At 36.9% G+C, this 26095-nt stretch overlaps 1 protein-coding gene across 1 annotated transcript in view; it reads left to right on the forward strand.

The window, feature by feature from the left end:
* SLC49A4 (solute carrier family 49 member 4) overlaps nt 1–26095 on the forward strand; it is a 70286-nt gene that overhangs the window by 12349 nt on the left and 31842 nt on the right. Inside the window, exons 3-4 of the mRNA XM_069472705.1 lie at nt 16553–16818; nt 22820–22949. Of these exons, the coding sequence (XP_069328806.1) occupies nt 16553–16818; nt 22820–22949 (396 nt within the window). The remainder of the gene's footprint in view (nt 1–16552; nt 16819–22819; nt 22950–26095) is intronic.

Here is a 26095-nt window from a genome sequence, read left to right on the forward strand (position 1 = left end):
ATAGACTGAAGCTAGAGGTCATAGGCATAAGTAAGACCAGTTGAGAAACCAGTGTGGTAAACCAGGTGAGAGATGATGCTGGCTTGGGCCATAGTGGTGGCAATGGTGATAGTGAGAAGTGGTCAAATTCTGATTATTTTGAATATTATATTCAAATATAATTATATTCTAATTATATCTTGGCCCATTTGCTGATGGACAAGATGTGGGGAGTAAGAGAAGTAGGAAATTGTGGGAATGGAAGGGATGGCACAGATGTCAGAGAAAACTTGAGAAAAAGAAATTAGATGTGATATGATTGAGGTTTTACTCTAGGGACCCTGAGATTATTGATTCCATTAACAGATGAGGAACACAGTAGGAGAGGGAAGTGGATTTTAGGGACAAGATGATGACTTTCATTTGGAACACAGTTTTTCAGTTTCAAAATAAATGTTCATTTTTAAACTTTCAAACTATGCTCTCTCCAGAAAATTTAGGGTACAAGTATTCATATTTTAAAAGGGAGATAGGAAAATCATCTGGGTTTCTACGGAAGGCTAATCATTATTTCCCATCCTTCTGAGATAGTTTTTAACACATGAATTTCATTATTGTGTTTGAGATGCTCTTTATTTTTTAAATATCCATGGGTTTTTTTTTAAGCATTCCCAGTTTTTTAAGTACAAATTTCAGTATAAGCTTAAATTCAACAATGCACAAAATGCCTGTTAATATTTTTGTTAGCTTTTCTTCTGTTTTCGGCCATTCATACTATTACTTCTTTCTAGTAAAGGATATCCCTTTATATCCTTTCCAGATACAAAAATTATAGAAATAATAAAGAGTTGACTCTTCCTCTTGGTGGAGAAACTGGTGTGAAAAAGAAATAGAATTCATAAAGAAATGTAAGCTAGGATAGAACAGATTAAGAAAGAGAAAGAGCTCAGAGAGATTGAATCTTTCATAAAAAGGGAGTACAAATTGAATTTTCAATCTTAGGTGTTCATCTATAAAGAATATAGGAGTATTAACCCCTTGAAATACGATTCTATTTTGTGTCCATATAGTACTTAAAAGTGCACTATGTAGCTGTTAGAATAAAAATGCTACAATTGGAACATGTATTTTCAACTCATAGTTTCTGTAGATCACCACTTTTAAAAGCTTCAGTCTCCATGCCACCCACAGAGAGAAGACCAACACTGAAACAAGCATTTAGCAACCTGTGTTTTTGTGACCCTGTTTCACTTGGAGCTTTTTGAGCTTCTGACCCAGCCTTCTGGAATGGTACTCCTGCACCCTTGACTTCTTGTTCTTGGCTCCCTTAAATCTCAAGACACGAGAATAGCAGCTTTCTGATGAGCTCTTCCTACTGGGGTTCTACTTTTGCATTGTATCAGTATTTCTTTTGTCTGCATGGTACCAATGAAAACTCAGGAAAAAATTATTTTGCCTCTTTTCTCTTATAACATCTTAGATAAATAAGAAACTTAGAATAACAAATTATAAAGCATTTCTTCTTCAATGATCTGGTAGCAAATCATACCAAAAAAATGTGAATGGCATTGCTCTATAGCAATGAATGGCATTACTCTATAGTGTGAAATATTATATTGCATGGCCAGGAAACAATTTAAGGACTTCTGAAGGGTGAACTTATAGTAAGTTATATCTACCCTTAATGATAGGTGTATCCACGGATTCCCATAACACATGCCGTATTATCCTTCAATTCACTGTAATTTTCATTAATGTTAACAATACATAGCATTTGCTAAAATGTGTTAGGTAAGTAGTATGGTTCTGGTAAACATAGATTTTCTAGAAATATACTCCTTTGTGAAATACTTTGCAGCTGGCAAAATTACATTTAAAATAACCATAACAGAAAAGATGAATTGTTTAGTAAATGGTTTTGTGACAGCTGCTTAGCTAGCTGAAAAAAAAAGGAAAAATGAGGAAGAAGAACTTAGATCCCTGCCTTACCATTTAAGTAATTTCCAGCTGGATCAAAGACTTAAATGTAAAAAAAGAACCATGAAAGTATTAGGAAACAACTGTTTTAAAGAATCTGAGAGCTGAGAAGGCCTTCCAACTAAGACACAAATCCCAGAAGCCGTAAAAGAAAGACTGAGTACACCTGACTACATAAAAATTTAGAATATCTTCATGATTAAATATACTATGAAACAAAGTCAAGTTAAAAACTGGAAAATATTTGCAACAATAAGACAAATGGGTAATTTCCTTAGTTGAAAAAAGTTCTTTCAAATCAGTAAGAAACATGTTAACTCAGTGGGATAATGGATAATGGATATGAGCAAGCAATTACAGAAATTGAAACACAAATGACATAAACTGAAGAAAAGATACTCAACTTTTCATCATAATTAAAGAAATGAAAATTAAAACAGCAGTTAGATGTCGGTTTACTTGCAAAGATGTAAACATACGATGATGTGCTGTGTTGCCTAAGATGTAGGGAAAAGCAGGCTCTGCTGATGTGTGAGCAGTTTGGGGCATCCTATTTGGAGGGCATTGGGGCTTTATTTATCAGATTCAAATGTCTGTGTGCTTTAACCTGATATTTGCACTTATAGAAATTTAGCCCACATATAAAGCTTTATAACTTTGCAGGGATTACATGTTTATGCAGAGTTGCTTGTAATAGCAGAAGGCTAGATGCAACTGAGATGCTTCAACAGAGGATTGGATATAGTGTAGTATATCATGGACTAGTATGCAGCTGTGAAAAGGAAGAAAAGTTCTATAAGTGCTGTTATGGAACTATCTCCAAAACACACTGTTGGGTTAAAAGGCAAAGTTTAGAACATTATGTTTAATATGCTCCTACTTAGAAAAAAATTGGAAAAAAATTGAAAGAAACCATTATCATTGGTTGTTTCTGGCAAAGGGACCTGAGGAATTAGAAGTCTGGGGTGGAAAGGGAATATACTTTTTATATGACCACATCAGAGCTTTAGTAATGAGAATAAGAGAAGCAAAGACGAGGAAGGGTTATAGTATATGTAAATTTCCCCAATGTAGAAATGTAAACCTTGTGATGTAAAAATGAACAATTGGTAGATTTAAGAACTAAGACTCTTCTCTGTAAAATATATAAGATTCAGATTCCCCTACATCATTGTTTTTAAAAATAGAGTCCACAGACTACCTGCTTATTAAAGATACAGATCCCTGGCCTGGGCCCTAGCCCAGTCCTACTCAGTAAGCCTCTGGGCTGAACCCAGAGAATGAACAATAATTTTAACAAGCTCTTTTAGTTATCTTATACTTATTTAAATTTGAGAACTACACCCCTAGGTACATAGCATCTTCCCTTTAAGTAGTAATTGATTAAGCAGATTGCACTGTGTTCATCCTACAGTATAATCAATGTCTTTTTAATGTCTTTTTTTTTTTTTAAGACAGAGTCTCTCTTGCCTCTGCTAGAGTGCTGTGGCATCAGCCTAGCTCACAGCAACCTCAAACTCCTGGACTCAAGCGATCCTCCTGCCTCAGCCTCCCAGGTAGCTGGGACTACAGGCACACGCCACCATGCCTGGCTAATTTTTTCTATTTTTAGTTGTTTGGCTAATTTCTTTCTATTTTTAGTAGAGACGGGACCTCGCTCTTGCTCAGGCTGGTCTCAAACTCCTGAGCTCAAGCAATCCTCCCACCTTGGCCTCCCAGAGTGCTAGGATTATAGGCGTGAGCCACCGGGCCCAGCCTTTAATGTCTTATTTTAAAGCTGATTGAGATTTAGCCTCTATTTAATAATTCTATTTGCCCCCGTTTGACTCTTAAAATTCTAGGGGTTGAGTTTCATGACAATTTCTGTGTGGTGGTCAGATGGGCTTCAGATAAGATAGGTTGGTAAGAGAAGGCAACCACTCACAATAAGCATTTCACATGGGAAAAAAGGGAGTAAAAAGTGTGTAAAATTATCTTTAGAGCTTGGAAAATACTTTTTATCACCTTTTGTTGTCTTTGAAATATAGTTGGTTATTTCTGAGACTTTTTTTCCCAAGAACTCACAATGTCATAAATGAATTTTTAATTTTTTTGCTTAATATGTTACACATATAAAGAAGTTTATAAAACATACATGAACAGTTCATTGGAATAATCATGAAGTAACTACTCCTGTACCCATCACCCAGGTTAGACTCAAGAAGTCCCCTGCATACCCCTTCCTGATCATAATCCTCTTCCCCCTACTGTGTATCATCACAATCATGAATGTGGATAGGATTTTCAAAGTAAACTGAATTGAAAGTTATTAAGAATATATTGCAAATGTTATTCATTCTTTTCTTTGAAATAGGACTTGCCTTAGATTTTTTTCTCTTAATACCAAAAAGGACAATTAAACCTTTATTTTATCTGCAACAAAATGATTATAGGAACAAAATAGACCAGAAGCAGATGTTAATAATAATTTAACATAAAACAGAAAACGTAAATCAGTAGGATTACTAAATAAATGGTATTTTATTAAATGGAGGTGTATCTGGTAAGTGTTTTTGTAAGTTGGTTACATATTAGAAAACAAAATTGAATCCTTACTATGTACCATGCATGGAAATGTATTCCTGAGAGACTGGAGAGCTGCATATTTAAAATGAGACAGAATAAGGGAAAATGTGTTCTTTTTTTTAAGACTTTTTTCTTTTCTCCTCAAACAAATGAACGATTCAAAGGGAAAATGAATCTTATCCCTGAAGAGATCGCATGTTTCCAAGCATAAAAACAATGAAAGAAATCACAAAGGGAAAGATTTGTGATTAGGGTTAGAGTTAGACTAACATTTTGACTGCGTGAACATTTTGAACTTTTATGCTTCGAAGCAGATCATAAAATAAAAATACAAACTGGGAAAATGTTTGCAAATATGACAACTTGTTAATAATATATAAATATATGAGCATTTTTGAAAATTGTACAGAAAAATAGACATAGACATGGCTAACAAATGTTAATTCTCAGATTTTATCATTTAACTTTATAATTCAACAGACAACATTTATTGATAGCCCGTGTATATATAGTAAAGTACAGGCTAAGCTGTGTAGAAAGAGACCCAAAATATAGAGGCTCCATAAGATAGAAGTTTATTTTTCTCTCAAAAGATAGTGGGCTATTCAAGACTGGTAGGCAGCTTTGTTCCACAAGGTCCTCCTGGGACCTAAGTTCCTTCTCTGTTGTTGCTCCAACATCCCCTAGGGTGATATCCTTGTCCACCTGGTCAAAGCTGGCCTATTATCGTGCTGACATTCTAGCCCACAGGAAGGGGAAGTAGGACATCCAAGACAAGTGACTGCATCTTTAGGTGGTGACTCAGAGGTTGTATGTATCATTTCTACTCAAGTCTCATTGGTGCAGACTTATCACATAGCCACTTCTATCTACAAGAGAGGTTGGAAATGAGCTCAGTAGCCATGTACCCAGTTAAAACTCAAGAATGCTATAACAAAAGAAAGAAAGGGAGAATGGATATATGGAGATAGTTAGGAGTCTCTGCCATCAGTATTCATGCACTCCCCTCCTCCAATGCAGAGAAGATATTCATCACTACTCAAAGGAGAAAACTCAAAAAAGTCCTGTCCAGTTATTACATCCAACTCAAAATCCAGAGTCTCTGGGTTCTATCAGGTCTTTGTGGCTCCTAGAGTAACTCCTTTGATGCTATTTGTGGCTTTTGGCTTTGTCCTCTGGAAGACTCTTTTTTGTCCATTATCCTCAATGGCCACACCTGAAGTGACTCTTGGACATTATGCTCTTCTTGGGGACTACACAGTGAAGGTTTTCTCATTTCATTGCTTGGTGCTGATTTTTCAAGCTGAAGGTTGCTTTAGGGATTAAGCAACCTTAAGCTTTCATAGAAGTGTTTTGTAGCGTCTTGGCAATATACTTCTCTCAAACACTTCCCTCAACACTACAGTCTTCTGGTCTATTTACATCAAGTAGGTTCCATGTAAATGTACCCGAAAGATTTTTATTTCTGGTTATAGTTCTTACACCTGTTGAATATCCTCTTTCGTTTACCAGCTTTTGTGCTCAGCCCATCCCTGTTGCTCAATTTAGTGGTGGCTACCTTGATGCCATCTGAAAAAAGTAGGCCCGGTAGGAAGATTACACCCTTAACCTAATTGTTGCTGCTAGACTGGCTCTGAAGGACATTTTATTTCCTGCCATTGGGATTCAGAAGCAACCTGAGGCTTCAAATTCCTGGATTCTCATTAAATTTAGATTGCAGGCCTTGGAGAGAGAGAAACTCTCTTAGCAGAGCTCTTGTCTTTCCATCTCTGCTTGCAAACCAGCTAACGCTCACCTGATGTAGATATCTCTTCCGTAGTACCAGCCTAAAATCAGAAAGGGGCACGAAGCAGTAATGTTCTGACTTTTTTCCAGCCAGTTCCAGATCATCAAAACAGTGGTATTGCTGCAGCCACAAGTCACCTGCCCACCTGCCTTTTCAGTCTGCAGCCTAATCCCTAAGTCAGTGCCAAATATATTGTGTCTTTGTGAACGCAGCACCCCAATTCTTGAGCTAATTTCTTCATTAAGGAACAAGTTAAGCTGCTATAATAAGGAGACCCCAAAATACAGTGGTTCAAACAAGATAGTATTTCTTTATTTAATAGCCCAGAGTCAGCAGGTAGGCCAAGGCATGTAGGCAGTTCTGCTCTACAGGGTAATCTAGGGACCTGCATTCCCTCTATCTTGTTCCCCTAAGGAGATGACCTTGACAGTACATCCAACAGCCAGTTCATCAGCACTGTAATCACACTGCATCCCACAGGAGGAGGGAGAGCAGTTCCTGTCTTCATGGAGTTGACCTTGATGTCCTCCCACTGTAATATCATTGACTTGAATTTATTAATAGTAACAAGGCCTCAGCTAGCTGCAGGAGGGAAATGTAGGTTGTAGCTTACCCCAGCAAAACCTTGGGTTGCTCTGTAACTAAATGTACACTGAGGGATAGTTTATTTTCTCCACCATTGTAGCAAATCAGCTACATATTTGGGAGGAAAAGATCATTTTGTATCCTCACTTCATACCATTCATCAAAATAAATTCAGATGAACTAAATGGTTAAATATTCAGCTGAAAAACAATATATGGGGAAATTTATCTGATCTCTACATGAAAAAGGTATTTTTTCGTAAGTATGAAAACAAAGGAAAATTATAAAGAGAAAAATTGATAGATTTGACTACTTACAAATTGGTGAATGTTATGCTTCAAAAAAGTAAACCAACTAGAAAAAATATTTGTCAAAATAAAAGCAATAACAGGTAATGTAGATAAATATTTAAAGCATTCATGCAAAATAAGAAAAATTATATTAATAGTACAGATATACTAACAGAAAAAGGACTAATAATCAAAAAGGAAATGTAAATTAAAACAAAGAGCTGCCTTTTGGTCTAACAAGTGTGGTAAGCAGAATAATGCCTCCCACCCTGTCCATTCTAATCTCCTGAGCCTGTGAATATGTTAGTTTCCATAGCAAAGAACTATGATTGCAGATGGAATTAAGCTTGCTAATCAGCTGGTCTTAAGATAGGGAGATTATCCTGGATCATACAGGTAGACTCAATGTAATCTCAAAAGTCCTTAAAAGAGAGGCAGAAGAGGAAGTCAGAAAAGAGCTCAAACTGCAGTTGCTGGCTTTGAAGACAGAGGAAGGGAGCCATGCGCTGAAGAATGTGGGCAGCCACTACAAGGTGGAAAAGGCAAAGAAGCAGATTCTCTCCTAGAACCTCTAAAAAGGAGCACAGCCCTGCCAGCACCTTGATTTTACCCCTAGAGACCCATGTTGGACCTCTGATTTACAGAACTGCAAGGTAGTATATTTGTGTTGTTTTAACCACTAAGTCTGTGGTAATTTGTTATAACAGCAATAGGAAACTAATATACCAAGTTGTGTGTTTGTGTGTGCTTGTGTATTTTTAAACTGTGATAGTCCTTGCTGACGAAGCAGGCACTGTCAACCACTACTGTTGGGAATGTAAATTGCTACAAATCCTTCTGAAAAACACTTTGGAAATATATTTCATAAGACCTAAAGTGTTCATACACTTTAACTTCTTGACCCTAAAGAAATAACCTGGAAAGTAGCTAATATTTACATACAAAGATTGTCACACCAGCATTATTAATATTAGCAAATAAGTTGTTGAAAAAACTACCCAACATTAGGAAAATGGTTAAATGAGTTTTGATATATGTGTATAATAGGATATTGCAAAACCATTAACAATTGTCATTGTAAAGAATCTTTAGGGCACAGTGGCTCATGCCTGTAATCCCAGCACTCTGGGAGACCAAAGTGGGAGGATCACTTGACACCAGGAGTTTGAGACCAGCCTGGGCAACACAGCAAGACCCTAACACTAAAAAAAAAAAAAAAAATTGGTGATGCACACCCATAGTCCTAGCTACTCAGGAGGCTGAGGCAGAAGGATCACTTGAGCCCGGCAGTTCAAGGTTACAGTGAGCTATGATTGGGCCACTGTACTCCAGCCTGGGCAACAGAAAAGGAGCCCTGCCTCAAAAAGAAGAGAAGATGCTTATGATGGACTGTGAAGTTAAAACTGATTTATATCATTTTATTTTTATCATGTATATTCAATATGCTATCTGTGATTACCTATGCTTACGTATTGATTGAGAGAGAGAGAGATGCATTGAAGAAAAACAAAGAAAAGAAAGAAAGACTGGAAAATCAGAGTATTAGCAGTGATTGTCTGAATTGGGATATCAAGTTTGTAGATGATTTTTTTCTTGTCTATGCATTTCTTTTCAAAATTTTCTACTATGAGTATATATACTTTTAAGCTAAGAGGACAAAATAAAAGTTATGTGACAAGACAAAATGTATGAGACAAAATGAGGGAGGTAGACATCTCTCAGAGCAGGATTAGGGCCATTTTCCCTGTATTTTGCCGAGAGATTATCGTATTTGACATTCATAAAAATCCTGTGAGACAAAGTATCTTTGGAGAAATTGAATCAGAAAGAGAATGTGATTCACCAAAGATTATACAGTTAATAAATTTAGCTAAGACTAAAAGCTGAGTCTTCTAATATCTAATCCAATATTCTTTTCACTCTGTTTTTTATGTACTTGTACAGCTGATACTTGATAAGTTATTATTATAAGCTTCTTTAGAGCCAAGACTTTAATACTCATCTTTATATCCCCTTTAGTGTCTAGCTGCAGGTGCCTCGGATGTAGTGGGTATTCAGCAGATATTTTTATTTGAATCATAATTGGCCAAAATTATTAAAAGATACAAAAGTAAAATAAATTTTTATACAAGAAAACTATAGCTATGATAACTAAGTCTTCAGAAGACTCGTTACTTTTCCATCATCATCTCTATTTCTCCTTTCCTAACTTCCTTTTCCCTGAAGTTAAGTTATAACATCTCTAATCCTTTTTATTGCCCTGTCTTTTCTTGGGGTAGATAAAGAGAAACTAATTCTAACACTTTTGCCATTTTCAATATCCAAGAAATTCTATAAACACATGAGTTTAATATGATGTGGGATAATTAGGAATTGGGAGAGTTTCTGAACTGTCGGCATACTGAGTTTTAGAGAAGTATTTTTATGGATTCTAGATTTTCATGTTAAAAAAAACATAGAATTTAAGAACACTGGACTTTCATTGAGGAAGTATCTGCGAGGTTTCTAAAAAGCCAACTCTAATGTTATCCTCATTGCAAGTCATAATATACTAGAGGTCTCTAAAGTAGGTTTATGCTCAGAATAAAAATATGCCAGGTGCTGCATGCCTTTAGCTCTGAGAATCTTGAGTTTTCTTAACAGTCAGTGATTTTTATTATTATTATACTGTTACCAACAGAGAACCTTCAGAATGAGACCATGTAGGAGAGTAGAGAGATTTGTGGACTGATGAATCACAGTTATAATTTTGATTTCTAGTCCTGACTTAGCCATTAGCTAGTTATATAACTGGAGCTCCCTCTGATACTTTTTAGGGAAAGTTATAAAATTATGAATGTAATTTTGAATGTGTTATTAACCTTTCTGGAAGGGGATGGGTTATCTAGGTAAGGTCTGAAGTCCCTTCCAGCTATAAAAATTTTAATTCTAAAACATCATATTATTCTAAAATTCAAGAATTGTAGGTATTTGTTCCAGGTGGTCAGAAAGCAAAAGGTTAGGATACCAGAATATTAAATGAGAGCTAAAATGTTAAGTCTATTAGAAGATATGGGCTGCAGATCTTCAGTTTGAACTTTGGTTATTGGCATTTGTTTGAAAGCACAATAGTATACAATATTGAGCAATATGAAAAGGAATGCCACTGTGGGCCAGTGCCATCTCACATGCCACTGCAGGCCTGTCCCCCCTATGGGCAGGGGCACTAGTTGAGGGCAGAAGGTGCCCAGGACAGCAGTGGGACTCAGCAGCACCACCTGTAGCTGTGGCCGCGCTGGGTCCTGTCCTAGGGCTGCCACAGGCCAGCATCCTCAGCAGTCCTGACGCCAGCAGGCAGCACTGGTCCCCCTTGTCTCTACTGTTCCAGTTCGGCCAGTACAGGAGAAACTCACAGATCTTCACTGTAGTCTTCCTCTCATCCTGCTAGGGAAATTCCCCTCTCTCATCTACTTTTCCACCTGGCTTTCCAGGATGGGGCAAACCAGGCTCCAGAAATAGGCAGAAGCTAGGTATGGAGGAAAACAGAGAAAATGAAAAAGACTTGAGGAAGGAAGTAAAGGAAGTTGAGTGGCGAGCAGAGAAACAAGGAGAGGAAGTTAAGGGGTCAGCATGAGGAGACTGGGATGAAGAAGGACACAACACATCTGCGCCCCACCAGCTCTCTCACAGCCTGACTTGTGCAGATGCAGGAGTGGAGCTGTGGAGTTTCTGCTAAAGAAGCAAGAGTTAGAGCCCTTGACTAACCGGTCCATTCCAGACAAACCCTTTCTGTGACAGAGCTTATGGCCCAGGAGACAGTCTAGTCCTCACACTCCTGACTTCTGCCTACCCCTTCCAGTCTCCTCTGCTTGAGACAGTAATGCCACATTGGCCCTCCTTTACCATCCTAAAAAGTCTTTTTTTTAAAGCTTTATTTTGAGAATACTTGTTAATCATTTTGTTTTTGTATTGCTGAATTTAAACTTTTTTTTTTTTTTTTAGACAGGGTAGAGTGACCCGGGTATAGCGCAGTGGTGTCATCATAGCTCACAGCAACTTCAAACTCCTGGGCTGAAGTGATCCTCCTGCCTCAGCCTCCCAAGTAGCTGGGACTACAGGCTCATGCTACCACACCTGGCTAATTTTCCTATTTTTTTTTTTTTTTTGTAGAGGCAAGGGTCTTACTCTTGCTCAGGCTGGTCTCTAACTCCTGACCTCAAGTAATCCTCCCACATTGGCATCCCAGAGTGCTAGGATTACAGGCATGAACCACTGCACCTGGCCCTGAATTTAAATTTTTAAAAATTTATAAATAGACCTGATCTGATATATGCATTTGGATGACTTTGTGAGGTTTTGGAAATACAGGTTCGTTATGTATTTCCGTGACTGTGTGTCCCAGTACCTGGATCAGTCCGTGCTTTCCTGAGGACAGCCACACTGCCTTAGCACTGTGTGAGTGAGGCCTGTGGGAACTGAGAATCCTTGATCCTGACCCACAAGGAACTTAACTTTTACTTAGCGAAACAAAATTGAGGCATCTAATGATGACGTAAAAAATTAACATTAAATTATGTGATTGACTTCACTTTACTGAAGATTGTGAATCACTCCTCTTTTGTTTTTCTGTGGGTTTTTGGTTTTTTGTTTTTGACACAGTCTTGCTCTGTCACCCTGGTTAGAGCACTGGTATCATTATAGCTCCCTGCAACCTCAAACTCCTGAGCTCAACTGATTTCTCCTGCGTCAGCCTCCCCAGTAGCTGGGACTACAGGCACATGCCACCACGCCTGGCTCATTTTTTCTATTTTTGGTAGAGACAGGGTCTTGCTCTTGCTTAGGCTGGTCTCAAATTCCTGAGCTCAAGTGATCCTCCCGCCTTGGCCTCCCAGAACGCTAGGATTACAGGCATGAGCCACCCTGTCTGGCCTCTGTGTTGTTTTTAACAGTCATCCCAGATCAATAGGTATTAGTTTCTGAAACCCAGCTTCTTTCACGAGTGTTTAGAAAGCATTAGGATAGTCATGAGTTGCATTTTATTTTTCAATGTACCAAGGCAGAGAGACTTTTCTGTTGAGACTGTTCATTTAAGCTGGTGTTTTTTTCTTTTTGCTTCACTAAGCTTATATACCTAATTTTTGTTTCTGCATCTGTTTCTTCTAGAATGAATAGTCTAAATCCAAATTTCCATTTCCTCATGAATCTGACTTCCATCCTCAACATTTCACTGTTACTGCTTCTACTCAGATCTCAAACGACCTCCTATTTGCTGGATTCAGTGGTTACATTTCAGTTATCATAAACGATCTTTCTGTTTGATTTGATACTGTTGACCACTCACTCTTATCTTCTTTTTTATTTTTTTTTTTTTGAGACAGAGTCTCACTCTGTTGCCCAGGCTAGAGTGCCATGGCATCAGCCTAACTCGCAGCAACCTCAAACTCCTGGGCTCAAGCAATCCTTCTGCCTCAGCCTCCCGAGTAGCTGGGACTACAGGCATGTGCCACCATGCCCGGCAAATTTTTTCTATATGTATTTTTAGCTGTCTATATAATTTCTTTCTATTTTTAGTAGAGATGGGGTCTCGCTCTTGCTCAGGCTGGTCTCGAACTCCTGAGCTCAAACGATCTGCCCGCCTCGGCCTCCCAGAGTGTTAGGATTACAGGCGTGAGCCACTGCGCCTGGCCACTCTTATCTTCTTGAAACTCTTCTCCCCAGAGTCTGTCCTTTTATTTTTTCCCGCCTTATAATTGCTCCTTCTCAATCTTTCTAAATTCTTCTTTCTCTATTTTAAAAATGTTGATATTGTTTAGTGTTTGTTACACAAGCCGGTGCAACCCCAACATGTATCTCTTAACTCATACGTCTTTCCTTATCTTCTGACCTGTATTCAGCCGCTTACTAGACATTTTTACAAAGTAATGGGTGCACGCCCATATCTAATCATTCACCTGGCCATACGTATTGTATTACCTTAACAGTTCTCTAGAGCATCCCTTCCTCCACCTCCCCACTGTTACTGCCAGTACCACCTTAGAACTGTGCCACAGGGTCCTTGTCCTGGACTCCATGCCCAAGAGTGTCCTGTCCTTGCTTTCCTGCGGCCTTTACATTCCCTATGGAGTAAGAAGTTCATAGGGCCAAGGGGATGTACACACGCTGCCCTCCTCCACCCTCCAGTCTATGCATTGGCTACACAAGACCCCAGAAACAGGTCTTGCAACAAGCCTCTTTCCCACCAGGCCTGCTCTTCCAAGGGTAGACTACAAGCCTGGTGTGTACTTCCTAGGCCCAAGGGGTGGCTAAGAGGCAGCTGTTTCGAAGGGGATAGATGAAGCTTAGGTGGAGTTTGACCTTCAGCTCCACAGGCAGACATGTGAAGCCCTTGATGTTATAGGCCAGGACCAGAGGTCAGAAGAGAAGGAGGACATGCACGGGGCCTCCATTACTACTCTTGTCACAGGCTCCACAAGCATTAGGGCCAGGCCAAATTATTGCTTTTTTTTTCCTTTATATTCCTGCTATGATGCTTATAGGTGACTCTTGACCTGTTCTTAGGGGCAAGGGCTTTAGCGTTTTATTTTTACATTCTCATATGCCTATCACAGTGCCTAACCAACACACAGTGAATACTCAATACTTGTTTGTTAAATTAAATCATGAATGCAGCTTATATTGAACATTTTATAATTATTTCATTTCCTTTATTGTCATTTTATTAATAAAGAGTTTATGGTAATGTTTGTATTATGTTGTAGGGCCAGCATTTTTCCAAAAAAAACATGTCTCCAATTTTGCATCATCGTTAAATAGGAAAACTAAACTTTATATATAAAGCAGAATTTTATTTTTAAATATTTTTCACAAGTGAATTTTATAAAATAGGGTAAGTTAATGGTAGGTGATAGAAAATAGTGTCAGGCAAATGTGAAAATCATAATATAGATTAGTATAACATCACAGTCACCAGGACAACAGTGCTTTTGACCAGTTATAACATATCAGTAACTGCCAAGCCCTGAGGGACTCTGGGATATAAATGTGAGAAGGAACAGGATTAAGTTCTGAAAAACTGAAAGGTGCTGGGAAGAGTGGGACTGGGTTTCCTTGTAAGGTTTTCATGAATTCGGAGGCTAACCCTAGAATCCTGTAGGCCCCAGTTCATTTGTGAAGAGTGTGTGTGTGATGACTTTTAATGCAAAAAGCATGTAATTGTTAATATTTACAATTGGAGTAATTTTTAAATACCACTTCAGCTTGTTTTAATTCCTGAGATGATTTTTAATTATGATAATTTATATGCCTGAGGTTGGCCCCCCAAGTTCAGTGACCTTTAAACTGAGAACCCATCTGAAATACCCCTAGCGCTAGTGCTGTTCATTTTTTGGGTACTACTTTAACACATGTACCTTGTTGTAGTAAGAAATACTCTAAAAATTGAGTAAACTGAACTTGAATGACTCTTAAATTATCTCAAACTCTCATACTTTCTGTGGCTCTTGTTTGCTGCTTGAATAATATTCTGTTTGTGATTCCACTGAGAGGTAACAAAGAGTTAAGCCATGGTGATAATTTTAGTTTCATATCTTAACTCTAAGGAGTCATACTGTTGTATCAGTTTCTTATTTGTTTTTGATCATTTCTTCCATGTTCGCCTTCTACCCTCAACATTTTCAGGCATAATACAATTTACTTATTCCAACCCTTCTCCTTCTAGTTGACATGAGTCTTTCAAACACCTCGTAAATGGTATTAAATATCAAAGCATTGCTTTTATGAGGGGTCACACCCTGTCTCATTGTTGTGCCATCATGAGTCACGAGTAAAACCACTTAATGATGTTGCAAGAACATTTCTATGATGAAATTGCTATGGGACAGCTTGGGATCCACTGGCTTCTGGGAGAAGTATTTGGTTTCATAAACAGTTTAAATTGTTCTGTCATCTAGAAAATAGTTCTCCAAAAATATAAAAAGGAAAGAAAAGAAAATAGTTCCCCTTACACAAGGAGATTTTAAAATGTCTTCATTTTTAAAAAAATTTAGTAATATTAATGATACATGGAGCTACGTTGCCTTCCAATGCTTTTTCCAACTTTTATGAAGATAGATATGGAGAGCCTTAAGCCGCATATTTCACTGCCCACTCACTTCAGCTTCTACGTTAGGATCCTTCCTCTCCCCATATTTCCTTCTGCATTCAGAAAACTTCTTTTCTAAATGGCTTAATATGGTGATTGTTAAAAAAAAAAAAAAAAAAAAAAAAAAGGATTTGAGACTCACATGATACTTAAAAAGCAAAACAAGCAGGAAAAAAAACCAAGTAGTATCATGAAAACATCACATGTACTGTCTCTCCCTCCAAGGCAGGAGAAGGTGATGCATCTCCCTATCTTGCCTGTACTTTTTTGGACTTCTGGCTGCTTTTCTCTTTCAAGGCTGCTCTTGAATGTGAAGGTATATGTTGTGGTGGGGGGGGAGCATTTGGGGTAAAGGGTTTGGTCAGCAAGGAACAGGAGTGCTTGGTAGAATATCAAGAAAAGGTGAGCAAGAAAACACATGGAATGGAAGGAAGAAACTACTTTTTACTAATCCTTACAATTAAAGTCAGAATCAAAGTATGAGAACTGGGAAGGGACCCATTATTACAGTACCTTAACCTAACAGATGCTCAATAAATGCGTATTCAACTTAAACTAATATCTTCATTTTATGGGAGAAGAAATGGAATCCCAAAAAGTTATATATTGCCCAGGGCTAGCTTTGAGTTTGACCGGAACCAAGGTCGTCTAATTCCTCCACCAATTCCTCTTCTGTTAAAAGATGCCATAATGATTTTTTTTTTTTTTTTTTTGTATTTCTAACACCTAGCAAAGAGTAGGTATGAAATGTTGAGCTCAACAGTATTATTTGTTGGGCCAGTGGCACTTACTAGATCTGTTAATGAGTGGCAGTCTAGTAGAAAGGGTATGGATTTGGAGTCAGACCTGGATCTAAATCTCATGCCTGTCAGCACTTGGGCAAAATTCTTAATCTTTCTAAACTTAGGCTTCCATATCTCAATAATTGGGGACAATAATAGCGACCACATGGTGTTGCTGTAACAATTAAACAAGATTACAAGAAATATTAGTTTGGTATGTGGCACAAATCAGAGGCTTCAGTAAATATTTGTAAAATGAATAAATGGTAATTATTACTATATTTGATCTCCCTCATAGAGGATCAACATACCTTTTAGAAGGTAAGTCAACTTACCTTTCAGGCATGTCATATACTTTAGATAAGTATAATTATTGCCATATTTAAACTGCTATTTGGCTAATTTCTTTTTGCCTTAGAAAAATGTCTGTTTCAGATACCTTATAGGCTTTTAATGTTTTTAATTACAGATTAATTCATGGAGGACAGATGTTAAATGGATTGGCAGGTCCGACTGTAATGAATGCAGCACCATTTCTTTCCACGACGTGGTTTTCTGCAGATGAACGGGCCACTGCCACAGCTATTGCGTCAATGCTTAGTTATCTTGGTGGAGCTTGTGCCTTTTTAGTTGGACCACTTTTTGTACCAGCTCCCAATGGGACATCACCTCTTCTTGCTTCAGAGAGTAGCAGGGCTCATATTAAAGATCGCATAGAGACTGTATTATATGCAGGTAATTTGAAGTTTATTTTCTTCTTGTTATTCTTTGTCTTTTATCCCAGTAATCTTCACTCTACTTTTTGCATACCAGATCACTGCATATGAACTACTGTTAGAGAACTGACATAGACATATGCACATAATGCGCTTTCCTTGTCATATAATATGGAGATGCCTATTTAAAACTTATACACTTCCTAGGAAGTTAAGTATAAAGTGTATTATTGCTACATGGAAGGTGATTTCTTAATTTTACTCTTCTCATTCATTTATAATTAAGCACTGTACAACACATGTTCTATGTCTTCTCTAAATATCTTACCAGTATATAGAACTAAACATCATGATTGACAATAAGCATTTGTTAAGCATCTATTGGTAGATGTTAAGCCCATTTTCTCCCTTGCAATTTTCCCATTACTTGCCATGTTCTCCACCCTTATGTACCTTGATCACCTACAGTTTATTCTTCTCTTCATTTCCTGCTCTCTGTATGGTTAGTCTATTAATCAGGGGTATTGACCTTCCCAAAACATTCTCCTGGATCCTTTCTCTTTGTATTTCTAGAATGAAGCCCTAGTCTACTCTTTTTTTTTTTTTTTCCCCTGCTCTGTCGCCTGGGCTAGAGTGCCGTGGCATCATCATGGATCACTGTAACCTCCAACTCCTGGGCTCAAGCAATTTCTCTTGCCTCAGCCTCCCGAGTAGCTGGGACCACAGGTGTGTGCCATCACACCTGGCTAATTTTTCTATTTTTTGTGGAGATGGGTCTCGCTCTTGCTCAGGCTGGTCTCGAATTCTTGGCCTCAAGCAGTCCTCCCACCTCGGCCTTTCAGAGTGCTAGGATTATAGACATGAGCCACTGCATCTGGCTTAGTCCACTCCTATATTACAGTCTCCTACACATTTCCTTAAATTTATCCCATTTCCTTATATGCCTATTTATTATTTCCTTCTGCATTCAGAAAACTTTTTATAAGCATTTACTACATACTAAGCACTGTGCTAATCACTGGGAATTGGTAAGGTCAATCGTGAGACAGTTATAATATAAATAAATATAGATAGAGGTTGGGAGACATAACTTACCTGAGTTTGGAGAGAAGTTGGAGGGATCAGGGAAGACTTCACCAAGAACGTAATAATTAAACAAAAGTAAGAATTTCACAGGAGGCCAGCAAATGTTCAAGTGGGTTAGGGAATTCCATGCAGAGGGAACAGCAACTACAAAGGAGTTGCTGTCACTGTGCTAGGCACTGAGGTAGACGTGGTTCCTGCTTTAACAGAACTTACACTGTCCTGAATGATACAGACAGGTAAATGAACAGTTTTAAACAGAGTGGTGAGTGCTGTAAATCGAAGGCCTATAATTGCTCCGAGAGTTCAGAGGTGGAGCACCTAACTCAGATTTTGAAGGTGAAGTAGAGCTTCCTGGAGATGAGGCATCTAAGTTGGAACCTGAGGGATGAGAGAGAGCCAAATACAGTAGGCTGGTGGAAGAATACATTATAGGGAGAAAACTTTGCAGGGGAAGCCCAGGAAAGGGAGGGAACCTGGTATATTCAAGCAGCTGAAAGCTCAGAGTGGCTTAGATTTGGTGACCGTAGCGATAGGTGAAGCTAGAGCGGGAAACCAGGCCATGCAGCCCTTCCAAGCAGGGCTAAAGGGTTTGAAGTTCACCACGTAAGCAAGGGCCACATTTTGAAAAATTGTATGTCAGAGAGTTATATGATGACATTTACATTTCAAAATAAGGTTTAGAAGGATTAAAACTGAAAGCAAGGGTGGTGGCAGTATATGAAGTACTTATCTCCCCTGTAGGTAACTCATTCCTTTTAAAGAAAAAATTGAAGTGTAAAAATAATAAAACCAAAAGCAGATGAAATGTAAGTTTTAAACCTTATTTTGGCCATATAATTTTTTAAATTGAAAACCTAAGCAATGATTGTATCTTTCAAATGGCTGGATTTTAAGCACTATTAGGCATATGTTAATGTTGTACATCCTTTTGGCTCATGGTTTCCATGCAGTCAAGAAGTGCCTACACAAGCTTCCCAGTTATGTCTTCAGTGCTTTCAGATTTGCCAATCTGCCTTTCTGAAATATTGTCCCATGATTCTTTGTTTCATTAAAAATACTTTGCTAGAATTGCTGCCTTAAAAGGTTAAAGACTCTTAAATTATTATAAACAATGGCACCATAAGAAAAGTAAACTACAGATCAATATCTCTTATGATATAGATACAAAAGTCATGAACAAATACTAGAAAACCAAGTCTAGCAACATATAAAAAGGATGAAATACTATGACCAAGTGGGATTTATCCTAGGAATGCAAGATTGTTTTAACATTCAAAACTGAATTTATGTAATATACCATATCAATAGATTAAAGGGGAAAAATGTGACTGTCATAATAGATGGAGAAAAAGCATTTGACAAATTCAACACCATTTCAAGATAGAAACAATGAACAAACTAGGAACAGACAGGAGCTTGCACAACCCAATAAAAAGCATCTATGAAAACCCCACAGGTAACATCATATTTAATGGTTAAAGGCTAAATGCATTCCCTCTAGGATCATGAAAAGACAAGGAACTTTTACTGTGTTTGTTTAACCTTGTGCTGGAAGTTCCAGCCAGCATCACTGAGCAAGAAAAAGAAATAAAAGGTATCCAGATTGGAAGGTAAAAAGTAAAAAAGATCTCTATTGAAAACGATGTGATTTTAAGTATAGAAAATTCCCTGGAATTCTCTAAAAAGCTGTTAGATCTTAAAAAAACAAGCTCAGCAAAGTTTTGTGATACAAGATTAATATGTAAAAAATCAATTATATTTCTATATATTGGCAATGAATAATCCAAACATGAAATTAGGAAAACAATTCAATTATTATAATACTAAAAAGAATAAAATATTTAGGAATAAATTTAAATATAAAGGAAGTACAAAATTTATAATTTGAGGACCACAAAACACTGTCGAAAAGAAATTAAAAAAGACCTAAAAAATGGAAAGACATCCCATGTTCATGGGTTGGAATCTTTAATATTGTGAAGAGATTCCCAAATTTATCTGTAAATTCAGTGCAATTCCTATTAAAATCCCAGCTGCCTTTGTTGTGGAAATTGATAAGCTAATCCTAAAATTCTTTTTTTTTTTTGCCTCCTGTCCCTCCCCTGATCCTAAAATTTATATGGAAATGCAAGGGGCCAGAAATAGCCAAAACAGTATTGAAAAGAAACAAAATTGGAGAACTTACACTTCTCATTTTCAAAACTTAATTACAAAGCTACGCTAATCAAGACAGCATGGTACTAGCATGAAGATAGATGTGTAAATCAATAGAACAGAAGTGAGATTCCAAAAAAATAAACCATTGGTGCCAAGAAAATTCAATGAGGGGAAAAGTCTTCAATACATGGTACTGGAACAACTGGATATCCACGTGCAAAAGAATGAATTTGAACTCTTTCCTTATGCCAAACACAAAAATGACAACTGAACATGAGAGCTAAAACAATAAAACTCTTAGAAAAAAACCTCTTGACCCTGGGTTCAGCAAAGTCTTCTTATAAAGGACACCAAAAGCACAAGTGATAAAAGAAAAATAGGTAAATTGTACTTCATCAAAATTTAAAACTTTTGTGCTTCAAAGGACCCCATCAAGAAAGTGCAAAGACAGCCTACAGGATAGGATAAAATAGTTGCAAAGCATAGATCTGATAAGGGACTTGTATCCAGAATATATAAAGAATTCTTTACAACTCAACAATAAAAAGACAACCCAGTTAACAAGTAGCCAAAGAACTCAAATGCATTTCTCCAAAGAAAATATACAGATGGCCATTAACTGTGTCAAAAAATGTTCAATGTCATCAGTCATTAGAGAAATGCAAACCAAAATTATAATAAGGTACACTTCACACTCAGTAGGATGGCTGTAATCAATAAAATGGAAAATTAGAGAAAGTGGAAAAATTAGAACCCTCATATGTTGAGGGAATGTAAAATGGTGCCACTTTGGAAACAGTGTAGCAATTCCTCAAAATGTTAAACACAGATTACCATAGGACCCAGAAATTTGATTTCTAGGTATATACCCAAGTGAAGTGAAAACATACGTCCATGTAAAAATGTATACATGAGTGTTCATAGCATCATTATTGATAATAGCCAAAAAGTCGAAACAACCCAAATGTCTATCAGCTGATGAGTGGATAAATAAAATGTGATCTATCCATACAGTGGAATACTGTTTTACAATAAAAACGAATGGAGTACTGATACGTGCTACAACATGGATAACACTTGAAAATGTTACACTAAGTGAAAGAAGCCAGTCAAAAAAGACCACATATTGTATAATTCTATTTATATCAAATGTCTGTAATACTCAAATCCATAAAGACTGATAATAGGTTAGTGGTTGCCTGGGGCTGGAAGATTTAGGAGTAATGTTCAGAGTTTCTTTTTGGGATGATGAAAAAATTTTAAAATTGTTTGTGATTGTGGCTGCCCAATTGTGTGAATATACTAAAAACCATTGGATTGTGCACTTTATATGTGTGAATTGTATGTTATGTGAATTATAGCTCAATGAAGCTATTTATAAAAATGCCTGTAGAAAGATGATCAAGGAATATGAACAAGGCAATCACAGAAGAATTATAGGCCTGGCAAGGTGGCATGCAGCTATAGTCCCAGCTACTCAGCAGGCTGAGGAGGGAGGATCACTTGAGCCCAGGAGTTCCAGTGAGCTATGATCATGCCCCTGCACTTCAGCCTGGGTGACAGAGCAAGACCCTGTCTCAAAAGAAAAAAGAAAAACAAAAGAAATGCAAATGGCTAATAAGCATACGGAAGATGCAGATTCAGTATTACTAATAATTAAAAGAACTATGAATTAAAACAATTCATTAACTTCTTGTTGCTCCTCAGATTGACAAAGAATAAGGAGATTGAGAACACCAAAAAAAAAGAAGAGGAAGAAAAAAGGAATCTGTACACAATCTTATCTTTAAGAATTAGGAATCTTTGGATTTCTAGTTGAATTAAATAAAATTACCTACGGTTAGGTGTCTTATAGTCCCTTTTGCTAAGAATATAGCCCTAGAATTAGAATTATCCAAGTGAAAGAGTGTTTAGAAATCACTAAATTCAGTCCCTTTGTTGGCCCAGAAACAATAAGGGGTTCACCTACATTCAAGTTAATTAATGGTGTAGGCAGGTCTATACTCCAAGTTTCCTGACTTTTCTACTGGTGCTGTGCTTTTCCACTATGTTGTGCATAGTTAGAAGCTGGGACTTCCGAATGCCAGAACAGTGGAGGGAAGGATCAGGATGCCTAGGAACCTTCTTCTCTATTTTAATGGGACCAAATTAAGATTCTTTAGATGTTCATTTTACTTCTGATTGTTTAATATTCTGCAATAGTCTTATGTTTAAATTCTGCTGTCTCTTGGTTTCTTATTTTTGGATGCTTTCTTGTCTTGTTCAGATTTCCCATACAGTCTGTAAGCTGATCTGTCCTATACTATGCATCAGAATATCCTATCATCGATCAATCAATCCTCCTATCCTGCTCTTACCAGTTTTCTGTATCATTTTTTTTCTTTCTGAGTACCATGCTTAATAGACAATCAGCCTACACCTACTTCAAAATCTCTTTTACAGTAAAGTGCTGTTGATTTTTAATGTGTTTTCTCTGTAGGATAACACTTGTTTAGTACCTCAGTCTTTTTGTGTGTGTAGTGTACCATAATACCACCATACTTCCTTGTTTATATTAATAGTATGGCTTCTTTCCTATGACCTGCTGAAATTTATATCTTTTTGTATCTTTCTCCTAGACTGAGCTATCTTGACTAGGTACTTTATTTTGCTTAAGTTTATTTGCCTCTGGCTTAGCTGATACTCAGTAAGTATTTGTTAAATAAATAAATACTTGAAAGTATTCAACTTTTTGTGTTGCCTGGTTAACATTTTACTTATTTTTTTTTTTCTTTCAGAGTTTGGAGTTGTCTGCTTAATATTTTCTGCAACATTAGCTTATTTCCCACCCCGACCTCCTCTTCCTCCCAGCGTTGCTGCAGCTAGCCAGCGGCTGAGTTATCGGCGGAGCTTTTGTAGATTGTTAAGGTAACTATACTTAGAGTCATTGGATGGTTTTGACTGATACCTTCGAGATAATCCCCCACCTTTTTTTTTCTGAGACAGAGTCTCACTCTGTTGCCCCGGCAAGAGTGCAGTGCCATCATCCTTGCTCATTGCAACCTTGAACTTCTGGGCTCAAGCAATTCTCCTGCCTCAGCCTCCCAAGTAGCTCAGACTACGGGCGTGGGACCAGCTTATTTTTCTGTTTTTAGTAGACACAGGGTCTTGCTCTTGTTCAGGCTGGTCTCAAACTCCTAACCTCAAGCAATCCTCCAGCCCTGGCCTCCCAGAGTGCTAGGATTACAGGCATGAGCACCGTGCCAGCGTACATCTTTGATATTATAATATTAATATTAGAAAGGTCTTATATACTACAGGCCATTATTTGGAGCTTAAAGATCTGAGACTTCTGTAGAATACTTTTTTTAGTATTTTCCTCATAATTTTTAACAAATTTTTATAGCTAAAAAACAATTTCTTTTACTATCTCTCCATCTAAAATGGTTTTCTTTTTGTGCAAGAACCCAAACCATTGTATAGCGGGCCAGATTTTAAGTTCAGATCTGTTAAAAATCATTTAAATGTCTGTTGGACATTTAATTCTGATTTCAGGCAACTAATTTTCTTGATTATTTTTTGATCATTGAGAAGAAACTTTTTATAATATTCAGTACATATTTGCTGAAAATGTCTCTTAATGTTATTCACTTAATTATCGTAAAATTTTTTTCCACAGCAGACATTTCATTTTGCCCTGTGGCAGCAAATTGCCATTGCCATTCATTGTGAAATTTGCAACATACCTTCTTCCAGTTCAGTCTGTTATTTTCCTTCTACGTGAAATATTCAAATAAGCAAATTACAATGTCATATCACTGTGTTAAAAAAATAATTAGAACTGAATCAGTTCATTGACACCAAGAAGATCAGTGATGGGTTATAACACTAGAAGCAACACATGCCCCAGTGTGCGCACTAAAGTAATATCTTAGCATTGCAGCTGTTAAACTGTAGTCCTACCAGAAAAATTATGTTGTGTTTAATGTAAAAGTACTTTGCACTGCTTTTGTTTTTAAATTTAGATTTAAATTAGAGTGAAGTAAAATTAAAAACTCATTTCCTCAGTTGCACTGGCTACATTTCAAGTGTTGTGTAACATTGTTTTTCAAATGTTAGTTCACAGCCAACTAATTTAGTGAGTTGACCATCATCTTTTTTTTTTAAGCAAAGTAGAATGGAATAAAATAGAACAGAAAATATTGCATCATGGATATGTAGCAAGAATACATTTTTTTAAACATTTGTTTCAAAATTATGTATATATGGATAGGTCATAAAGTAAAAATAAGTTTTTTACTCTGGGGTACAGTAAAAAGTTTTTGAAAACCATTTCTCTACACTACCTAGTACATTGCCTTCCACATAGTAGGTAAAGAAAAAAATATTAATTAAATTGAATTGGGATTGGTGGCACACATTTTTAAGAGAACAGTTTAAAATGATAGTTGTTTTTTTTTAAATGCTATTTAACTAACTTTTTTTCCCCATGCAAAGCCAGCTACAGATGTTAGATAGCAATAGCTGGAGAGTTAAATTGGGGTCGTATTATGAAATACTAATAATTTTGGACTGTTCTGTGAGAAATGGGTCAATGATGGATTTTAAGCCAAGGAATTATATAGGAGTTTGTTCTGATAAGGAAAACCAATAATTTAAATGACTCTGTCCATGATATACCCTATGTTTATTTCTAATTACCTAGAGTTAAAATCTTCATTCTCTGTTTAAACCATAAAGTTTTAGATCTTCCTTCACTATAAAAAGCCCTTTTCACATCTGCCTAACATTCCTTTGTCTCTTCCCATGTTTATCCATTTATGCTGCATGACTGCCGGCTTCTCCTTCTGGGCTCTCTAGAGGAGTTCTGTCGAGTTCTGTGGGAGTTCTGCCATGTCCTGTTCCCCTCGCCTACCAGTATAATTTTCTTTGGTCTCACAAAGAACTGAAATCATCACTTTCTGGATTAATCTATTAGAATAACTGCCTCTCTAGATTCTGATTCCACTGTCTGGGCAAAAACTCCAATCAATGGTTATGCTCCAAGGTTTCTACCACAATTATTATATTTATTTACTGTCTATATGATTCCCAATTCATAATATGCTTTTCACCTGTGTGATCTAATGTGAATGTTTCTCTCCCTTTATATGTTGGTTTAATGTTTGATGATAGTGGTTATTGCTTTGATCTTTTAGACTTCCAGAGTGGAGAGTTGAGTTAAACATGTCCCTTACTTCGGGGCACATGAACACATTTATTCATTTGTTTCTTCATTCATTCTTTCGTTTATGTTTCTTATTCTCATTCCTCTTTCTCCTCCCAAGTCACCTCTCAAATGACTTTAATCTCCTTGTCTCTGTGCCTTTGGAATACGTGAATTGTTTTACATTGCATCTCTTTAATTTATCTAAATCATGGCATATTATATATCTACTTTGACTTTTCTCACTAGGCACTGTGTATGTTTTTTTTTTTAACTTTTCATTTTGGGATGTTACAAAATATACAAAGGTAGAATCGTATAACCTCCATAGCCTAATATCAACAATTATCAATTTATAACCAATCTTGTTTCATTTCTGCTCCTCCCCCTTTCTGCTTTTCTGTATCATGAAACAAATCCCATATGACAAGTCATTTCACCCAGAAATGTTTCCATATATGCAGCACAAGTTAAAAATATAGAGACTCTTTTTTAACATAAATATAATATCATTATCTTACCTAAAAAGTTTTTAACAATAATTTGCTAATATAAATCAGTATTTAAATCTCCAATTGTTTCAAAGTGTTTTTTTTAACAGTTTGTTTGAATCAGGATTCAGTTGGTCCAAATGCTTTATAATCTACTTTGGTTCACAGCATTATAATCTATAGGTTTCTTTCCCATCTCTCTCTCTCTTTTTCCTTATAATTTATTTGTTGAGGAGCCAACCGTTTTATCCCCAAGGTCTGGATTTTGTTGATTGCCTCCCTGTATAGTTTGACATGTTCCTCTGTCCTTTGTGTTTCCTGTCGATTGTCAGCCAGAGGTACATTCTGATTCAGGTTTTATTTTTGCTTTTGTTTTT

The sequence above is a fragment of the Eulemur rufifrons genome, chromosome 7, assembly GCF_041146395.1.
Source record: "Eulemur rufifrons isolate Redbay chromosome 7, OSU_ERuf_1, whole genome shotgun sequence".
In the NCBI taxonomy this organism is placed as follows: domain Eukaryota; kingdom Metazoa; phylum Chordata; class Mammalia; order Primates; family Lemuridae; genus Eulemur; species Eulemur rufifrons.